General features: G+C 35.4%; 2 protein-coding genes across 4 annotated transcripts; one reads left to right on the top strand and one right to left on the bottom strand.

Moving 5' to 3' along the window:
* Nucleotides 1-14,718: 14,718 nt before the first annotated feature.
* On the bottom strand, nt 14,719-15,637 carry lhb (luteinizing hormone subunit beta). Its single transcript, XM_051126735.1, has 3 exons — nt 15,525-15,637; nt 15,240-15,426; nt 14,719-15,096 (listed from the first exon to the last, which is right to left on the bottom strand). Exons 1-3 carry the CDS (start codon nt 15,539-15,541, stop codon nt 14,857-14,859), a joined length of 444 nt encoding a protein of 147 aa, XP_050982692.1. The 5' UTR covers nt 15,542-15,637; the 3' UTR covers nt 14,719-14,856.
* A 635-nt stretch (nt 15,638-16,272) lies between these two features.
* Nucleotides 16,273-17,965, top strand: LOC127175584 (cytochrome c oxidase assembly protein COX20, mitochondrial). Of its 3 annotated transcripts, none has more exons than XM_051126736.1 (4): nt 16,273-16,354; nt 17,081-17,195; nt 17,309-17,372; nt 17,729-17,963. In XM_051126736.1, the coding sequence occupies exons 1-4, from the start codon at nt 16,328-16,330 to the stop codon at nt 17,856-17,858; spliced, it is 336 nt and encodes a 111-aa protein (XP_050982693.1). In that variant the 5' UTR covers nt 16,273-16,327; the 3' UTR covers nt 17,859-17,963. The 3 variants fall into 3 exon arrangements, with proteins under 3 accessions (XP_050982693.1, XP_050982695.1, XP_050982694.1); XM_051126738.1 differs by having other exon boundaries at nt 16,276-16,343; nt 17,729-17,965; XM_051126737.1 differs by having other exon boundaries at nt 16,282-16,370; nt 17,729-17,965.
* The last annotated feature ends 984 nt before the right edge of the window (nt 17,966-18,949 follow it).

Genomic DNA, 18,949 nt, shown 5'->3' with positions numbered 1-18,949 from the left:
TCTGATGAAAGTGTCTAAGATGAAGTGCGTTCGCTCTCTCTCTCTCTCTCGCTCTCTCTCTCTCTCTCTCTCTCTCTCTCTCCCTCCCTCTCTCCCTCCCTGAGATTTACATTACCATGGCTAATGAATTTTTCGTTCCTCGCCTTTGGATCTTCAGATATTTGTATCAAAAGTATCTGAGTCTAGACTGTTAGTGTACCATTGTAGGAACTGTGGAAATACTATTCTATAGTGACGATCTCAGATGGCAATAGCTACTGAAATATTACCGTGTTCGTGATTAGACATTAGTTTACAGTGCTCCGTATTTATCCATTCACAGTCATGCATAATATTGCACAGTATATAGGGTTAATTTTGCATATGCATTACCTTTTGAAAATAAATCCATCAGTCACTGCTGTTTTGTCAGAGCCAGATGCAGTTTTATTCTCTTATTCAGTGTTCGAATTGTTTCAAAGCTCTTGGGGGGTCCCCCTAACCAAACAAGTTTAAAGTGATTTTTTACCGTTTGTGGGCACTTTTTTAACCTTTATAAAGCCATTCTTTTTTCTGAAAGTGTGCATTATCTTTTGTGTCAAATTCTTAGATTTAATCAATAAAGTCACTTAGAATAATAAGACATTTTAGGCTGTTATCACACAAATAAAATCACTATCAACAAAACTCACCTTTTCAATATAGAGGAAACACAAACGCTGCATCTGAATTGGCATTTAGATGTATTTACCCACTGTTTAATGCAGAACATGAATGCATTTAACCTGCAGTTACAAATGCATGAAAATGTTTTAATTTTTTAATCCTAAAACGTTTGAATGCTGATATTTCAAATAATTAAAAAAAAAAAATGAAAAGGTACTTTAAATGTGGAATTACAACCGCCAGTAGGTGTCAGAAAGTCACATTTAATAAGTGAATCATTGCGATTGAACCGAATCATTTAAACGGTTGATTCATTCAGGAACGAAACACCGTCATGTTGTTTAGAGACGCAAAACAGTGCAGTGGCTGTGTTTGGAATGATTTTTGTTGGCGAAACACAGCAAAAATAGGCAATATGGTGTCTAAAACGTAAGTCTCTTTAATATTAACTTCTAGCTTATTGAACTGAATAAAATCAATATCACATTTGTGCTTTTTGAAAAAAAAAGGCACTCTTCGTGTGATATTGATTAACTATATGAAATTATATAAATATACATTTTCTGCTCCCATAGCCTGAATTTTTGGGAAAATGCATTTTATTAGACTGAATCACGAAGTGAAAGAACGCACTCGAAATGAGCACAGTCAGTTTAGCGAGTGTTTAAGCACTCATAACTTCTCTTATAATCAGTAAAGCTGTCCATACACTGTATGATTAATAAATCTCTTACTTACATAGTTCGTACATCTGCACTTTGTTGCTTTTAATGAGGGAATTCGCGAGTTCAATCTGAACAAACAACTGTTCTGAACGCCTCTGATTGGCCACTGCATTCTAAACTCAACAGAGTCGTGTGTGATTGGTTATAATGCGCAACGCTGTGAAAACGCGTAAAAAAAAGATGATTTAACGTGAGCAGGTCTAAATTTAATATAGCAATCGAATTTTTTCATTTTAATTTTCACCATTTTTATGTTTGAAGTATTATATTTTTATTGAAAAACCAGGGGACCCCCCAAGTATATTTATTTGGGTGTTATGGGAGGTCCCTCAGATTCCATATATTCCAATAGTTGTACCTTGGTTAAATATTGTCCTATCCTAACAAACCAAACATCAGTTGAAAGCTTATTTGTTCAGCTTTCAGATGATGTATAAATCTCAATTTTGAAAAATTGACCCTTATGACTGGTTTTGTGGTCCAGGGTCACATATATATATTTTAGGATTTAGGATGTTGTAATTGTGTTTTTTCTTTCTTTTTTTTTTTAAATCAATGAACAATAATTTCATTAAGATATGTATGAAGGACAAGGTTCTTTCAAAAAAAAATTCATGTTTTGATGCATTTGCATAACTACTGTGTAATAACAACATGTACTGTATAAGGAATTATTGGTCCCACTTTATATTAGGTGACTTTAAATACAACATACTTTATAATGAAATAATAAATTGTTTGTTACAATGTACCTATTGTTTTCATGTTGAATTGCAAAACACTTTTGCTGCTACTGAAATGGAGAACAAGTAAAGTTAGAAGTGGGTTTGGTGGTCTGGGGCTTGTACCATGATGGTTGCTTAACAAACTCAGGGTTACAGGATTAGTTTTAAGTTGACAAATCCAAACCAGAAAAGAAATATTATGCATGGTTAATAAGTTTTGTGAATCATCCTGCTTACTCATTCATAAAACAATATATTGACATGTTTTGTGATAGAAAGCCATATGCGACGGAGTGACAATGGCCATGAATATTTATTGATTCACACCTGAGAGACAAAGGGCCATTTTTTTTTTTTTTTTTTTTTTTTTTGAGGCAGCTGCAGCAAGGAATGTGAGGAGAGTAAAATAATGGGGTGGGGGGGGGTTGATAATTTGTATAATCACAGTATAATCAAAACATACATAATGAAGGTCAAAGACACATTATTTTACACACTGATCTAACCACAGAGATGTGAACAAACCTTTTGTCATTCCTGAACACTGAATCTGTTCAGCAAGTTAAACAAGTATACCACCTTATTTTTTAGTGTTTGCTGATTGGAAAAAAAAAAACATCATCAGTAGTCATGGAGCTTACTTTACCATAGAATATCAGTGTTTTTGAACATCTGATGTTGGTACAGTGCTCTCAAACAGTTTGAAGAGACTCAAATGAAAGTCTGTTGATTCTGATTTTGTCTTTATGAAAGCTATTGATTCTGAAACTTCTTTATATATTTATATAAATGAAAATAAATGTTTAACAATTATTAAACTAAACTGGCTTGTGTAATGGATTAATGGCATAACAATTATATAAATCATATAGCATAATTATAACAAATAATCATCTCTAAAAGCCAGACGATTTTATCTTATCCGAGTCTTTTTGGAATTTCATTTTGAACACACCACTTGCATTACATATTCTATAAAACAGCATAGAATAATGTATATATTTGCGAACTGGGGCGCACCTATTGTAACTTATTTATTGTAAGCAAAAACGCTATATTAACACCACTTTTAAATTAGTCCTGCTTGCTATTTACCCATGCACCTAATGGTCATAAACCACTGTAACAGATGCAGGTGGAGACCACAGATCCCTGTGCATTTCTTCATGTTGCCTATTAGTGAAAGAATAAAGTACAGGAACTACTGCATGGAGACAATGATGGAGAAGCCCAGCAGATCTGAGAACCAAACCTGCAGGCAACAGCACAGCTTTGTTCCCACTTCATACAACCTCATGAATATTTTATGCAATGTTAAAACAGACTGCCTGTCTCCTTCCTGCTTCACTACAAAAGATAAAGAACTTCTCAGGGACATTTTATTGCAAAGATTCCATCAAAAGATTTTCAGTGGTGGCAAAATACATGTTAGAATGTGATCGTTTATCAGGTTCATGCATAATTTTGTATCCTCATGTTTAATTGGTGAAGGCTAATGTCAGCTCCAGTGCTTTTTACTCCCCCAGATTCTCACATTTCACTCTGCTGGGCCCATTTTCTGTCACCTTTAAATTTTAATGTGCAATCTCTCATTATCTACCTGTTTTTGTAGAGGCGTACTAATAAGAAATGGGTCAACACTTGGTACAAAACAAATCAAAGTGCAAGAAAAAAATATAACCTACTTTAGAGGATGTATACAGTTATGGTAAGTTGTATGGTAAGATAAAAATGACACATTAAAAGTCTTATTATTGACACTTTAAGATGCTTAATGAGTTTAATGACGTTAAGCAGTTGCAAGGACATGTGAAAATATGCTAATAGAACAGTTTTTGTGATCAGTCATCAGGTTATAGTAATGTAAATATTTACAATACACTGTTTTTGTGACTTTACCTGCATTTTTGTGTTTAGCAGCAAAAGCCTGACTGTCTAACCAGAGTAGCCAGAGTATATTTTGAAAAGCATTGCTATATTCCTCATGCTGTTTCTTTCTCAAATTAGTTTGGGTTATGGATACACAAAGCAAAAAAAAAAAAAAAGATATGTTGTCAATTGTGTGACAACTATTAATTTACCAGGTTTCACTAGGGTCATCTTTTACAGTAAGATTCCAAACACAAATACTACAAAAGCTTGATTTTGTCTTTTCACTGGTGTGTTCCAACAACTGTCATACCACAATTTTTGACTTTTGCATTGCAAAGCATAAAAAGTTGTAAAAAACAACGTTTATTTATAGAGCACATTTAAACACAACCAAGGTTGACCAAAGTGCTTTACAAAGAAGAAAACACAAATAAAAGGAAAACCAGAGAATCAACAGACAAATAAGATCACTGGAATACTACAGGAAACATACTAAGAAGTGTTATAAGCCATGGTAAAAAAAAAAAAAAAATGTCTTAAAATAGGATTTAAAAACACTAATAGAGGGAGCACATCTGATAAAAGGAGGAAGGCTATTCCACAGTTTCAGTCCCGCAGTAGCAAATATTTGAAGGTTTTTTATGACCACAGAAACGTAAGAAAGCACATTTAGTATGTTCAAAAGGACAACAGTGCTGGCAAAGCAAAGTTTGTCTATTTGTGTACATTATGTATGTTGGTTATGTACATAATGTTATTTAAAAATGATTTGTTTTCATCAACATCCAAATAATTCCTTGTTCAGTACCATATGAATGTAAAAAAGACCTCTTTTATGACCTATAAAGAAAGAATTTGCCTACGGTTTGGAAATGCTAAGCCTTGTTTACATTTTTAACAGAATGCTGATTGTAGCAGCCATAATATCAGTTATATCGTTCATGAATTTTATATATAGACCATGCTCTTATTGCACTTTCAGCTGTCTGGATATTCCCAGTTGAAAAGCTATCTATGTGGAATATAAAATATTCACACATGCTTGAAGCGTCAGTTCCTGAACATTTCTTCTTCCAACTCAGACACCTACTCACATCAGATTAGCTCGCTTTCTTCCACGCTGTATCTGCAGATGGATTCATTCACTGTCTTTACTTAGAGTCCTAGAAATAGCCTCCGATTTGAAGCCAACAAAGGATGTCCCATGTGCTAGAGAACACTTAAAACAGGGACTTTCTCTACAGACAGTGTTAAAAATGGCAAGCAACAATGTGATAGTTATCCCACACATTTGTACATAAACAATCAAGTGTAAACCTGAGCTCCATACAAGCGAAAGTCCAGTGGTGGACGAAGTACACAAGTTGAGTACTTGAGTAAAAGTACAGATACGTATAATAAAATATTACTCCAGTAAAAGTAAAAGTGCTCCTCTTTCAATTTTACTCGAGTGAAAGTACAAAAGTACCCGATTTTTTATGTACTTAAGTAAAAAAGTACTGATAGATTAATTTTGCAATTTTAAATAGGCTACTTAATTGAATTTTATATTAGCACATATTTGTTTTTATAATCCTACTGCTCAAAAAACCTGGGATTTTCCCAAAAAATACATTTTTGTTGTTGATATGGACTATGTTGACGAAAGTGATATAGTAATATTCAATGTGTAGCTTACACTGCAATGTACCGAGACAAAACAGATTTGACAATCATATTTTCAACAGTAAGAAAAAAAAAAGTGTTTTAAAGCTTGTTTTGCATAACGTCACGGTTATATATGACATGAGAATAAGGCCTAAAGTTAGGGAGAACATTTTAAGGAAATATTTACATAATGATTATTTCCTTTCCTTTGATAATTACTGTAGTTACCATGATCTGAACATCACATCCTTTCTTTTTCCCTCGGATGTAATCTATCTAGGTGGTTGAATAAAAATATGTGGACTTTATATCTAAAAATGATCTCAACTTAGCACCAGCAAGCAGCTAGACAGTTAGCATCAGCTAACAATATTTACTTATTTTCAGTATAGTTAAATAAACATTATATCTGTCTACTCTAGCTGATCCAAACAATATAAACATTTATACTGTTGCAAAACAATATATAAACAGACGTCACGTAGGGCTAGCATTTTAATAAAACTGCTAACGTTACATCAGCGAGGAATATGAACGTGCATGAGTTATTTTATTTAAGCTGTTATTACAATTTTTCGTTTTTGATGTGTCTGAATTCAAGCATTTCAGTGCGCTTAAACAGATCACCTTTTACAGCAGATGTAATTCACAAACAACGGACAGCTTTGACCTAAATATGATTTTCAGTTATAATAATTAATACGAAACAGAGATGCTCACAAGTCTCTGAGCTAGAGTCCAAGTCAAGTCTCAAGTCTCTGAGCTAGAGTCCAAATCAAGTCTCAAGTCTTTCAGCTAGAGTCCAAGTCAAGTCTCAAGTCTCTTTATTATATTAAGTCTCTGGTTATAATAAGTGTTGCATCACGTACAGCGACCCATCCAACACTGCATAGCTATATATAAGGAACTCAAAGCATGTAATATGTTATAATGACTCCTTTATCTATTAGCATACAGTATCCGCTTTGATTTTGGTATATAATCAGTGTAAACAGGCTATTGCAACATGACAAAAACACCAAGAATGCTTTACTTTTAAGTTAATATCTATATTTTGCCTTGTAGCATGAACACACAGTACAGTACAGACCAAAAATTAAGAAAGACCAAATATGGTCAAACATCACATTGTGCTCCTAATTAAAAAAATTAGTAGCACAATCAAAATTTTAGGAGCACATTCTAAACAATAATCCAAAAATCTGATAAAAAAATTTGCCTTCCCATTATGAGGTGATATTTGACTCCTTAAAGTGATTTACAAGGGAATTTAACTTTTGTTTTTACCTTTTCATATGTTTAATGAGGCTCAGAGGTGGCAGAAGTGCAATCATATTCCTAAATTCATTGTTGAGATTAATGTTTTAAATCAAATTGTTTTAATACAGAAATGTTAAATGATTTAAATAACTGCCAGCAGGTGGCGGCAAGAGACTGATTTAATTACTGAATCATATCATTCATTTGATTCGTTCGAACTGCTGCTTCATTTAGGAATAAAGAGTGACTGTCTTTATGAATGGGAAATTGAATCATTTCACTAGAAACGAGTTCATTCATAAACGAAACACCGCTGTGTTTGAATGGAGATGCGCAGCGGCTCAGTTGTGACTTGTTTCAGACTACTTCTGACGACGAAATAGAGCAAAATCAGGCAACAGTGTTACAGTCAGACAATGAAAGTCACTTAATAATAACATCTTGTTTATTTAACTGCTGTATTAAATCAGTATCTCATTTACAAACTCCCTTAAAATTAGTAAAAGCTTAGTTCGCGATATCACAAAGCTCTATTATAATCAATGACGCTGTCTATACTGAATCTTTTATCCTCATATCACATATTTTGCATTGAGCACTTCTTCTGTTTGGGCCGTCTTGTTTGAAGTTTTAAAATCCAAAGCTAACGATGAATGGCACAGCAGTCGACATGTTTGTTCGTTGTCCTCTCATGTGTGGCGGCCGCGCCTAAAATAAAAAAATAAAAAATGTGTGGCGCGCGCGCGCCCGCGCGCAGCAGATACACGTCGCGTGTTACATGGGCAGGTTATAGGTAATGGAGGGAGTTGAATAACAGCGAGCTCATCAGTTGTTTCCTAAAAATAAACATTGTTCACGAGTCCCGCAGCTCGAGTCCGAGTCGAGTCTGAAGTCTTTCGAGGACGAGTCTCAAGTCGAGTCTGAAGTCACTGTGTGTGCGACTTAAGTCGCACTCGAGTCCGAGTCTCAAACTCGAGTCCCCATCTCTGATACGAAAATTCGACCTTGGTAACTTACTTTTCGCAGCATCGGTCGCGCGCACAAAAGATCTCCCGGTTTTTACTTGTGAATTCATTTGACTGGAGACTCGCTCTAAACGGATCACTTGAATCAATGAGTTGTCGATTCGAGAACAGCTGCAATCGGATCATTCCAATTCGTGAATGAATCGTTTGGTGCGATTGGGGAATCAGTTTAACAGGTTCATTGAAAAGAATCAGTTTGTTCATGAATCAGACACCGCTTGTGCGTCTCAGAGCACGTGATATATTATAAGGAGTAACGATAAGTTTATGAAATGTAGTAAAGTAAAAAGTACGATATTACGCTTTGGAATGTAGTGAAGTAAAAATGAAAGTTACTCAAAATAAAACTACTCCAGTAAAGTACAGATACTTGAAAAATGTACTTAAGTACAGTAACGAATTACAACTACTTCGTTACTGTCCACCACTGCGAAAGTCACATTTATTTTGCCAAGCTAAAGGTGAAAAAGTATATTGCTTCCAGAAGTCATACAATAGTTTTGTGCACAAAACAGCCTCAAAGTTTAAGTTGTTGTCGCTGATAAGTTTTCATTTCACCATAGTGCTCAGATCTCATTTGTGGCCATGTTTGTTAAAACGTATCACAATACAGTCTTTCACGTGACACACAAGTAACATTTGGCTTTAGTGACATCAAATCTGGTGGGCACATCTTAAGTGGGCACATTTTACATTTGAGATCTAATGCTATCCACTTTCCTTAGTTTTTCTGAGTGCAGACTTTCTGACATCTCATTTTGTGCTTAAAAAAATACCATAAATAATACAGGGGAAAAAATGACATGAGTATGAGAACATTCAAATTTTTTGCTGAATCCTTTAAATCAAGTTTAGAAATGATTTATGACTCGGGGAAGCAGCAGGCTGGTATGTGGATACTGAAGTAAAAGTGAATGCTTCAGAGAAATTCAAAGATGGCATTGGCTCATGAGCTTTTGTTTTGTGCAAGCATGTGTTGGAAATAGGAAATGCAGATCTGTGGTCTGCAGTAAGAATTTTTTTCTGCAAAGGAAAGAAACAGAATAATAAAGGTTCTGCCCCGAAAAACATTTGTTATAATATAAAACTAATTTCCTGCAAATTCACAAAATTATTAATTAAAGGCACAGCTGTAAAGCAATAATGGGATGACAGTTGTAATTACCAGGTGGTCAGTGCATTTATAAGCTCTGTTATAAAGGTCAGCTTGACAACGCTGCAGTTCTTTTCATTCCTGTATATGTAAACCACAGCTAACTATGAAAGTCTGACAGGCCTGCCAGCTACATAACAGCAGTGCAGAGTGATTCCTATTAATCATAGAAAATCATTTTCAAAAACATTCTGGCTGCAAGTCACATGGGCCTTATTCCAAAACCTAGCAACAAAACCTCAGAGGCAAAAAGACACTTTCTTATATCGATTGTCTAACACAAAGTGGAGTGATTACTGCAGAGAATTCCACAATGCAATGAGAAATATTGATTACAAACATTTGTTTAGTACTAAAATGTATCAATAACAGTTGCTCAATTTGATTTAAAACTATTTAACATCTTTTTATTAGGGGCCAAGCACTGAAGGTGCAAAGGCACCTATTGTATCCGTTGGCGTTCTTCTTCTTCTTCTTCTTCTTCTGTTGAGTCTATGGCAGCCCATAGAACCGCTTGCGGGAAAGTTGTACAATTTGGCACACAGATAGAGGAAAGTCCCAACATTAACCATAGCAAGTTTGGAGTCTCTAACTCAAAATTCTTTTTTCCTCTGATTCCTTGGCTCATGCCAAGTCAAATGGACACCAAAATTTAAAAATCAAAAAATTTTCGCTATTTTTAATTGTTCATAAAACCTACTTTTTCAAACTCGTCCTAGACAGTTTGTCTGATTTTCACCAAAACTGGCTCAGATCATCTTGAGGCCAAGCTGGCCAAAAGTCGAGACTAAACTTCGTTTGTGTTATAACAAGCATGGCCTGAGGCTATCTGCAGAGTTTTGGTGCAGTGCCACCTAGTGGTCAGGAGATATGAAAAATGGCTATTTTTGCTCATAACTTCTGAATGGTTTGGCCAAAAACTGTTCTCTTTAGATTCGGTGCATCATGCTGAGTCCAGTCATACATAATTTTCCTATGTCAGCCATTTTGGGGCGTCAACCATTTTGAATTTTGTCAAAAAATGCAATATTTTACTAACGCATTGGTGTATCACTTTGAAACTCAGTATGTGTCTTCGGCACCATGCCCTGACAGTATTCAAAAAGTTTGGGGGCAGCTCCACCTTGTGGCCAAAAGTTATAAAGAAATTTGTAAAAAGGCTAATAACTTTTGTTTAAATTAGCCTATTGTAATGAAAAAGTGGTCTTGATCCTTAGATCATGCCGGCAACATTGATACCAATTATGCCATAATTGGATGAACTTCCTGTCCGCCATTTTGATTAATGTTGAAAACCTACTTTTTCTAACTACTCCTAGACCATTGGTCTGATTTTCACCAGACTTGACTCGGATCATCTTCAGACCATGGTGGCAAAAAGTTATGGATTTCATGTCGATATATAAAATGGTTTTCGTTTAACACATCAACGAATTTGCTGGAAAGATGCCAAACTGCATCTGAGGCTGTGTCTCTGCAATGCTTTGACATATTTACACCAAACTTTGTATGTGCCATTGTCACCTCACACTGACCACATCACATCAATTTGGTAACAGCACCACCTATTGGTCATAAGTAATAAACCAAGCATTAAACATTAATAATGAAATTTCCAAAAATGCTAACTTTTGTTTGCATTAGCCTATTGTAACGAAACTCAAAATATTCCTTAGGTCATGACAACACCATACCAATTATTTGTAACGCCAAGCCAGCAAAGGGAGCCCTCACCCTAGGACTGCCTGCACGCTCCCTCTGCTGCTTCTACTGCTACTCCCTGTTTGTCACTATTTAAAGACTGGCCATGTGCTTAAGACTTGGCGAAGTATTGCCAGTTTAACCTGCCTTACCGAGCGTTTACATTACTCTGTTGGATTACCTGTTGCTATCTTGCTTTGTTTATGGACTATTGAGTTTACGGATTACCCCTGTTGGATTGTTTGCTATTTCTGGACTGACTTTACGGTATTCGACCCACTGCCTGCTTTATCTCTCTGCTGCTTGGATTACGATTGTGTTGTGTATGCTATTGGACTGCCTTTCCGGTATTGACCCTCTGCCTGTTTTCCTGTACTCTGTCAACTTTAATAAACAACCGCAAATGGATTCTACTTCTGCCTCAGCGTCCACGTTACATTATTCCATAATCGGCCATACTTGATTTATGTTGAAAACCTACTTTTTCGAATTCCTCCATGACTGTTAGTCCGATTTTCACCGAAATTAAGTCAGATCATCTTCAGACTGTGACACAACGTTATAGATTTTGTGTTGATAGATGAAAGCGTTTTTGTATAGCAATGCAACAAATTTAAGCCATGATGCCAAAATGAATCTGAGGCTTTATCTCTGCAAAGCTTTGACATATTGACACCAAACTTTGTGGATGTAACTGTCACCTCACACTAAAACACACCACATTGATTTGATAACAGTGCCACCTGTCTGTCAAAAGTGATGCGCCATTAAATCACATAACTAGGAGTTCTACATTGTTTTTCTGCCACTTTGACTGAAATCTTCTCAAAGTGGCTTCCTTAACTCATTGCTGCAGTTGGTCTAATGATTCCTTGCCTAGTGCTTGGCCCCGCAATTGCTGCTTGCAGCTATATTTTTATTTGCACTTGTGCATGCTATATATTTTTATATATTTTATATTTTCATATCATGTTATCTTGCAACACGCTAACACAAGCAGCTTTAATAAGAGCTGCACAGTATTAAATAGAAAAATAATGTGTCAGTAATGCAAAAGGACAACACACGCTTTTCAGTTAAAGGCAGTTCATCATTGAATTCAGTGATGTCATCATCCAGCTCAGTTCAGGTCAAATAGTATACGGTATTACTGGAAATTAAGTGTCCCCAACTAAGCAAGCTAGAGGCGACAGCGGCAAGGAAACAAAACTCCACTGGTGACAAAAATGGAGAAAAAAAAACCTTGGGAGAAACCAGGCTCAGTCGAGGGTCCAGTTCTCCTCTGGCCAGACCAGACCAGCAGTTCGTTCCATGCTGCAGCAAAGTCAGTTTGTGCAGAGGACTCATCAGGTTCCCGTGGTGTTATGCCAATGGCCGTCTAGGTGACGAGGTCCTCACTGGGGATCTGTCTCTGGAGCTCATCTAGTTGACGTGGTCTCCGCTGACATTCAGGGCTGTAGATGTCGTCTCTAGGTGCAGATCCACCATCTGGGCTGGGTACGGACTGGATTCGGGGGACTGCAGTGACCATCTGATCTGGATACAGACTGGATCTGGTGGCTACGGTGACCTCGTAATAAGAACAAAACAGGCTAATATTAGCGTAGATGCCATTCTTCTTATGATGCAACAAGTACATCAGCTGTTATACAAAGTGTTCCCAGTTCCAGTTGACCTAATTAATGCAGCCTAGCAATCCAACAATCAAACAGATTTGATTTATAGAAATGTGTTGGTGTGTTATGTGTAAGCCAGGTTAAAGCCAGGTTGATCTAGATTTAAACTGACAGAGTTAGGTAGGTTAGGTAGATCTTGAGTTTGGGCACTAAATAAGAAAATCATCTGCCGCCCGCAGTCGATTTTGATATTCTAGGTATTATCAAATTGCCAGAGTTTTGAGAACACAGCGGATGTGAGGGACTGTACTGAGGTGCTAAAAAGCATAAGCTAAAAAAAAGGATCTAGGGATCCTTGTATGGAAATGTGTGTTGCATCAAGAGCATTTTCTTGTTTTTATTCATTTATAATCCTTTATTCATATAATCGTATAATCATTTTTTTTATCATTAGCCATTTATATAATTTATCATTTGATTATTTTTTTTATAATTTATTAATTTATCCACTTATTTTATTATGCTTTTATATTTTATATTTCTAATTATTTTCTTGCTTATGCATTTCTATTATTGTTCAGTCTCACAATTGTGGGGATTCATGAAAAGTTTTGTCTGTATAAATAACAGATAAGAAGGAATGTTTATGAAAATTCAAGGTTTATGGGATGTTGTTGTGAATCACTTTGGTATAATACTACTTGTTGAATTTGTTTTCATTGGACGAAGTCTGAGCATTGAGACATACACAACTAAGACTCTGCTCCTTTTTTACCATCATCACTTTCTCTTTCTGCTTCAACTTCTTGGCTGATAGAAGACTGTTAAACACTCGTTTTGGGTACCAGACAAGCCTTGCTATCAACAGGTTTTGTATCGACAGCTCTTCTGACTTCATGTTCTGTTGCCAGACAAAACTGATCTTTTCCGACAGGATCTGGCATCCGGGGCTGGATCTTAATTATCAGGCGTGGAGACTTGATCAAACATACAATACCATTAACGTTGGTATCTGTCATGCCATCATTACGAAACTAACATAATTACTGTAATAAGACAATGAAAAGCATAATATTACCACAAGTGGAACTGATTATTAATTATGTAAATAACAGGATAATTAGTGTGAGATGGCACAATTTTCTACAAATTTTCTCAATATTAATCTTTCCTGCCATCTTCTGGCTAGACAGCATTATTGATGCAGTCCTCCAGACTTTTATGCTCCATCTGGTCTCGTGTACTTGAGCTATAGCAATATTTTGCCTCCTTTAATGGGAAATGGGAAATCCTCTCTGGAGTGTTTGGGGGAAATTACTATAGGATCTAATGTTTGATTAATTTAAAGTGCATTACTATAATGACATTAGTGGTATACAGTATTACATCGCTTGCCAAATATTTTGTGAAGTCAGAATTCATGTTCACTTCTGAATGACCTTCAGCAATGCCTTTAGCATAAGCCTTTTATTTGTTTTTTAAGTTTTTTATATCTCAAAAAGTGGTGCAGTTATTTTAATTCATCATGGTGATGACCAGCGTTGGGGAAAGTTACTTTTAAAAGTAATGCATTACAATATTGAGTTACTCCCTAAAAAAGTAACTAATTACATTACTTAGCTACTTTTTATGGAAAGTAATGTGTTACTTCACTTTTGCATTACTTTTTAAATCTGGGCAGGGCTTGCTTGTTTGTTTTTAATATAAAAAGTTAGGATATTTGAACGATAATACGATTGTATTATTTAACATATTTAATTATTGCAGGTTTGCGTCATATTCTGAGTTGAATTTTACTGTTTTTATTTATTTTGAGGAATACTGAATCTGTTTTTTTGTGAGTGAGATGAATTTATGCATGTTTATATTTATTCTAGAACTAACATCTTACTCCCGATTTCTCTCAGCATGGGGAAATCTGAGCTTTTAATCAATAAATGGGGGGAAAAGTAACTGGCATTACTTATTTAAAAAAAGTAACTCAGATATTTTCTTGTCAATTAAAAAGTAATGCGTTACTTTACTAGTTACTTGGAAAAAGTAATAATATCACGTAACTTGCGTTATTTGTAATGCGTTACCCCCAACACTGGTGATGACATACCAAAGTCAAAGCCATAATCATGGTTTTCACATTTAATTAACCAGCTTCTGTGAATATGTATAGCTCAGTTGATTTTCATTTGGCATTTGTACATTTGTATCGGTTAAACTCTTGTTATTTTTCTTTCTGGTCATTGGTTTATGTTTTTTCCGACAATCACTTATAACCATTTGGTCTCGGCTCAATATCCATCCCAACTGCTCATTTAGATTGCAGAGAATAAAATGTATTTGACTTTTTGAGAATGACTTTAAGAAGTATGTACTTTTTATTGATATACATCTATTCAACAATTATCCGATTTAGAGTGAGAGTTTGTTAGGTTGTGTACACTTTGTTTTGATGCACTAAACAAAGGATAGTAGCCTTGTGGTTACAGGGGGCTAGTATACAAGGAAATCCTCTCTCTGAGACATGCAGTAATCAGGCTGCAGGCTTTCAATCGTACAGTCGGATGTGTCCATGGTGCAGAGGCTGCAGTCGCAGCTGAGAGCCACCGGGTAGGTGATATGGGGGTCCACCCCCGGAGGACAGTCTGGCAAGCGGACGGTCTCATAGCGCACATCCCGGTAGGTGCACACGTGTTGGTAGACAGTGGAAAATGGGCTCTTGTATACAGGCTCCTAGAAATGTAAGATAATACATTGTCAACACTGGAAATCATGATGCTTGTACATTAATATGAATTTAAATTGATGTTGCTAAAAGATGTTTCCATGCAAATAAATGGGTTAAAAAAAAAAGACACTGATGGGAAAGTAAGCACCTTTGTCAGGCAGTGACCACTGCAGATGGTGGTCTGAAACACCAGACATTTTGGACATCCCTCTTTTTCCACAGCTACAGTCTCATTAACCGGCTCACAGGGTGGAAGAAAAGAGCTCTGAGCAACGACAAGTGGGACGATTAAAGAGAAAAAGAGAAGGAGGATGTTGTTTCGAACAACTAGCATCCTGTAAGAGGAAAGGAAGGAAAGCAATTTTATTTACTGTGAAATTAAAAAAAAAACCTGTAAACAATGTTACTGCATTAAAATATTTATTGGACTTACTTGACAGGTGTCTCCATTGCTCAGCAGGCTGTTATAAGTGGCTCTATGTGTGGGCAGATTTATATAGTGCACTGAAATCAACAATTAAACTAAAAACTGACCTTAAATTAATCACACTGATCTCAAGAGGATTATGTGTTTCCATTCTCATGTAACAAATATCTACATTTATCAGGTCAGAATGAGCAGATAAAAGACACCTGCTGTTCATTCAATGCACATATATTATATAATTTATCTAATTTAATCACCTGCATGGAACAAAATTAGACTCCAAGGTTTCTGTGTTAAACACAGGTACAGGGTCCGGAAATAATCAAGGTCTAACATTCTCAGGTTTCACTGTAAGCAAGTTCATTACTGTTTGCAAGGCAGTAAAGACTGAAACACTGCATCATACAGCATCCTTTAACACGGTGATATCCTGTTCTCTCAGAAATGTAGTATTAACTCAAAAGATCAGGGCAAATTCCTCAAGGAATGACTCATAAACAAGTGTTATTTTACTATCATTGAAATACTATTATAGATTTTATGAATAACTTCATATTAAGTTAATTACATCTCTTTTGTGCAAATATTTATTTTAAAATTAAGACAATTACATTACTATTTATTGATCTGGATATACACAAAAAGGAAACGTTGTATCTTAGTTTACAATAGTATTTTATTTTTGCTTGTTAAGCTACTGCTTTCCTGGGTCTCTAAACGCCGGAACCAACAATCGTCAGCTAAAGTGTGCCGTCAGGAAACATTTATCGGCGCACCAAAAATTATAGGGTGAACATTTCACAACGAAAATGACCGAGGAGGGCGGTAAGAAGCAAGTGGGTGTTGTTTTATGTAAGAATTTTAGTTAGATATTACGCTAGGGTAAAGTTCATAAGAGAAGGTCATGTAAGGCGCTCACCACAATTATTGTTACCTAATGAATACAGGGCATTAAGAGTTACAATGCTACAATATTATGGTTGTTTTCATCTGATTTTTTTTAGCAGAAACGTACCACAGTATTGTCATGTTTCTTGTACATGGTACCATGGTTTTACAATCTGTTACGTAACATGGTACTACGTAAACACAGTACTTTGTTATAATTGTTGTGAGCTCCATTATTGTTACAGCACAGATACTCATATGAGCATGCTGTTAAGTGTCAGTTCATATTAGGATGTCATGTTAATGTGATGTACATGTATTCAGTGATCCTAATATAGCCTTCCCTTACGAAAATTAACCATGGTTTTACTTCGAATAAAACATGGTTACTATATTTAAAACATGATAACCATAATTTAACCATGGTCTTGTAACACTAACCGTAGTTTAACCTTGGTATTTGTAATAAAACTGTGGTTATACAAAAGGTAATCAATGCACCTAAAAAACATGGTTACTACACTTTTACTACAATAAAACTAGTGTAAACCATTTAAATCAGTGTAGTTAATGAGTGGCAAAGACACACATTGCAGGTTTTGTAATCAGTGGACTTTTTATAAAAATCAATATGTTCAGCCATTAATTCCATTTTAACATTACAACATGCACAGGGCATGAAGGTCATGGGTATCCTTGATATCCAGAATACACCATGTGCTCGGGAGTCTCTTCTACATGGAGCGGGTGGTTCACTAGTGGCAGGATTAGTGCACTTTTTGGCAACAAGTAAGTGCGTGATTCAACTTATCTGGGCTGTAGTGGTTTGCATGTTGATAATGTGTCTGTCACGTGTTTCTTTAGTGTAATGGCTTTGTCTGCTGTTGTCTTGTCATTCACAGGTAGAGTAAAGAGGTCCTTTGATGTGGGTGTTGCAGGATTCATACTTACAACAATGGGTTCATGGTATGTGCTTCAAATACAGACAGGAAAACAGCATATGGAGAGTGTGACATGCTCTAACATGCTGCTGCTGTCATTATAATGGTATTCTCAATACCATAAAACAGAAGGGTTTTTAAATTTACTGTAAGAAGTATAATGTATTTTTTTAAATCAGTATAAATGAAACACAGTACAACAAATACTACTATAATGTAATAATACTATTACTACATTAGTAATTGGAATGGGGGACATTATGAGTAATTGTCATAAAATGAATGTCACAATTCCAAAAAATGCAACATAATCCATAAATGTTAAGATTTGATGATTATCTGATTAATGATTTCATGCTCATGTATCTTTTTGTTATACAGGTTTTACTGCAGATATAATAATGCCAAGCTGCGTATTCAGCAGAGAATCATTCAGGACAGCATAAAAAATAAAGTAATTTATGAAGGCACAAATTTAGACCCCACACGGAAGAAGACAGGGGATCAATAAAATAAAAGATCATAATAATGCCTTTAATGTGAATGATGATTTATTTATTGTATAATTGAATGTATTAAATGTTTGTAATAAAATTAAATTTTTTTTAAATAAATCAAGTAAATGCTCTTCATTTTGATCTGTGAATATGTTGTAGTCAGAATGTCTATGATACACATAGCAAGTCAAGTCACCTTAATTTATATTGCGCTTTATGCAATACAGATTGTGCCAAAGCAGCTTTACAGTGTAATAAAGTCAGTTTTAGTTGTTAATTTGCAACAACATAGCAGACAGCAGTGCTTGTTGACAATGAAAAGTGTTTTTCTCAAGCTCTAATTTGGAGTAAAAATACAAATTAAAAAGAAAACATGCTAAATAACAGCAATATCCTTTTTCCAAGCTTATTAGCATGTTTCAGTGGTGTCATTCAGTTCCAGTGCGTAAACACACGTCGCTTTACCACACTTGAATGTAAATTGAAATTTCTGCATTATTGCATCATTGCACTGAAGGTACTGAAGCAGGTTCCATCAAGGGGGGCACATAAATTTTTTTTGTGTTTGTTTGTTTGTTTGTTTTTTACCTACAAAATCTGCATGAAAATGTCATTTAAAGGAATATACAGTAGCATAATCACAGTTTTCAAACAAAGTTTTTTTTTAGGTTTCAATAACAAAACATATTTGTGTGAAAAAGAAAAATTAGTCTGAAATTTTCTGGTAATTGATCAAATGAACTTGAAGGACAACTGACATCATACCTGTGGCATCTACCATCATAACTTCATTAAAATGATAAATTGTTTCTTCATTTCGTCATACTTAATTTCTTCACTCCTACAAGATATTTCTTAGTAGGAGTGTCATCTATACACTGATTAAAGACGCAGTTCTTTTCAAGAAATCTGAGTTTGCTCAATACTGAAGGGCACAACAGTGACCAGGAACTTTTGGAATATCAGTTGCTCTCCACTTTGCACCCACAATACTTGGTTACAGTGAAGACAACTCTGTATTGTCTGTTCTGAACACTTTAACCCCAGATAGTAAACTTGTGCAATTATTTTGGTTGGTAATATATATACAGTTAACAATTTAAAA

The sequence above is a fragment of the Labeo rohita genome, chromosome 13 (genome assembly GCF_022985175.1).
Source record: "Labeo rohita strain BAU-BD-2019 chromosome 13, IGBB_LRoh.1.0, whole genome shotgun sequence".
NCBI lineage: Eukaryota > Metazoa > Chordata > Actinopteri > Cypriniformes > Cyprinidae > Labeo > Labeo rohita.
The sequence above is the reverse complement of the archived record's forward strand: the minus strand, read 5'-3'. Positions and strand labels throughout refer to the sequence as shown.

Coding starts and splice junctions, on each gene's coding strand:
- LOC127175584 (XM_051126736.1), top strand. CDS start 16,328: ATGACCGAGGAGGGCGGTAAGAAGCAA. Junction 16,355..17,080: donor AGGAGGGCGGTAAGAAGCAA/GTGGGTGTTGTT, acceptor CAACATGCACAG/GGCATGAAGGTCATGGGTAT. Junction 17,373..17,728: donor CTTACAACAATGGGTTCATG/GTATGTGCTTCA, acceptor TTTGTTATACAG/GTTTTACTGCAGATATAATA.
- lhb (XM_051126735.1), bottom strand. Junction 15,097..15,239: donor GTGGTCACTGCCTGACAAAG/GTGCTTACTTTC, acceptor TTACATTTCTAG/GAGCCTGTATACAAGAGCCC.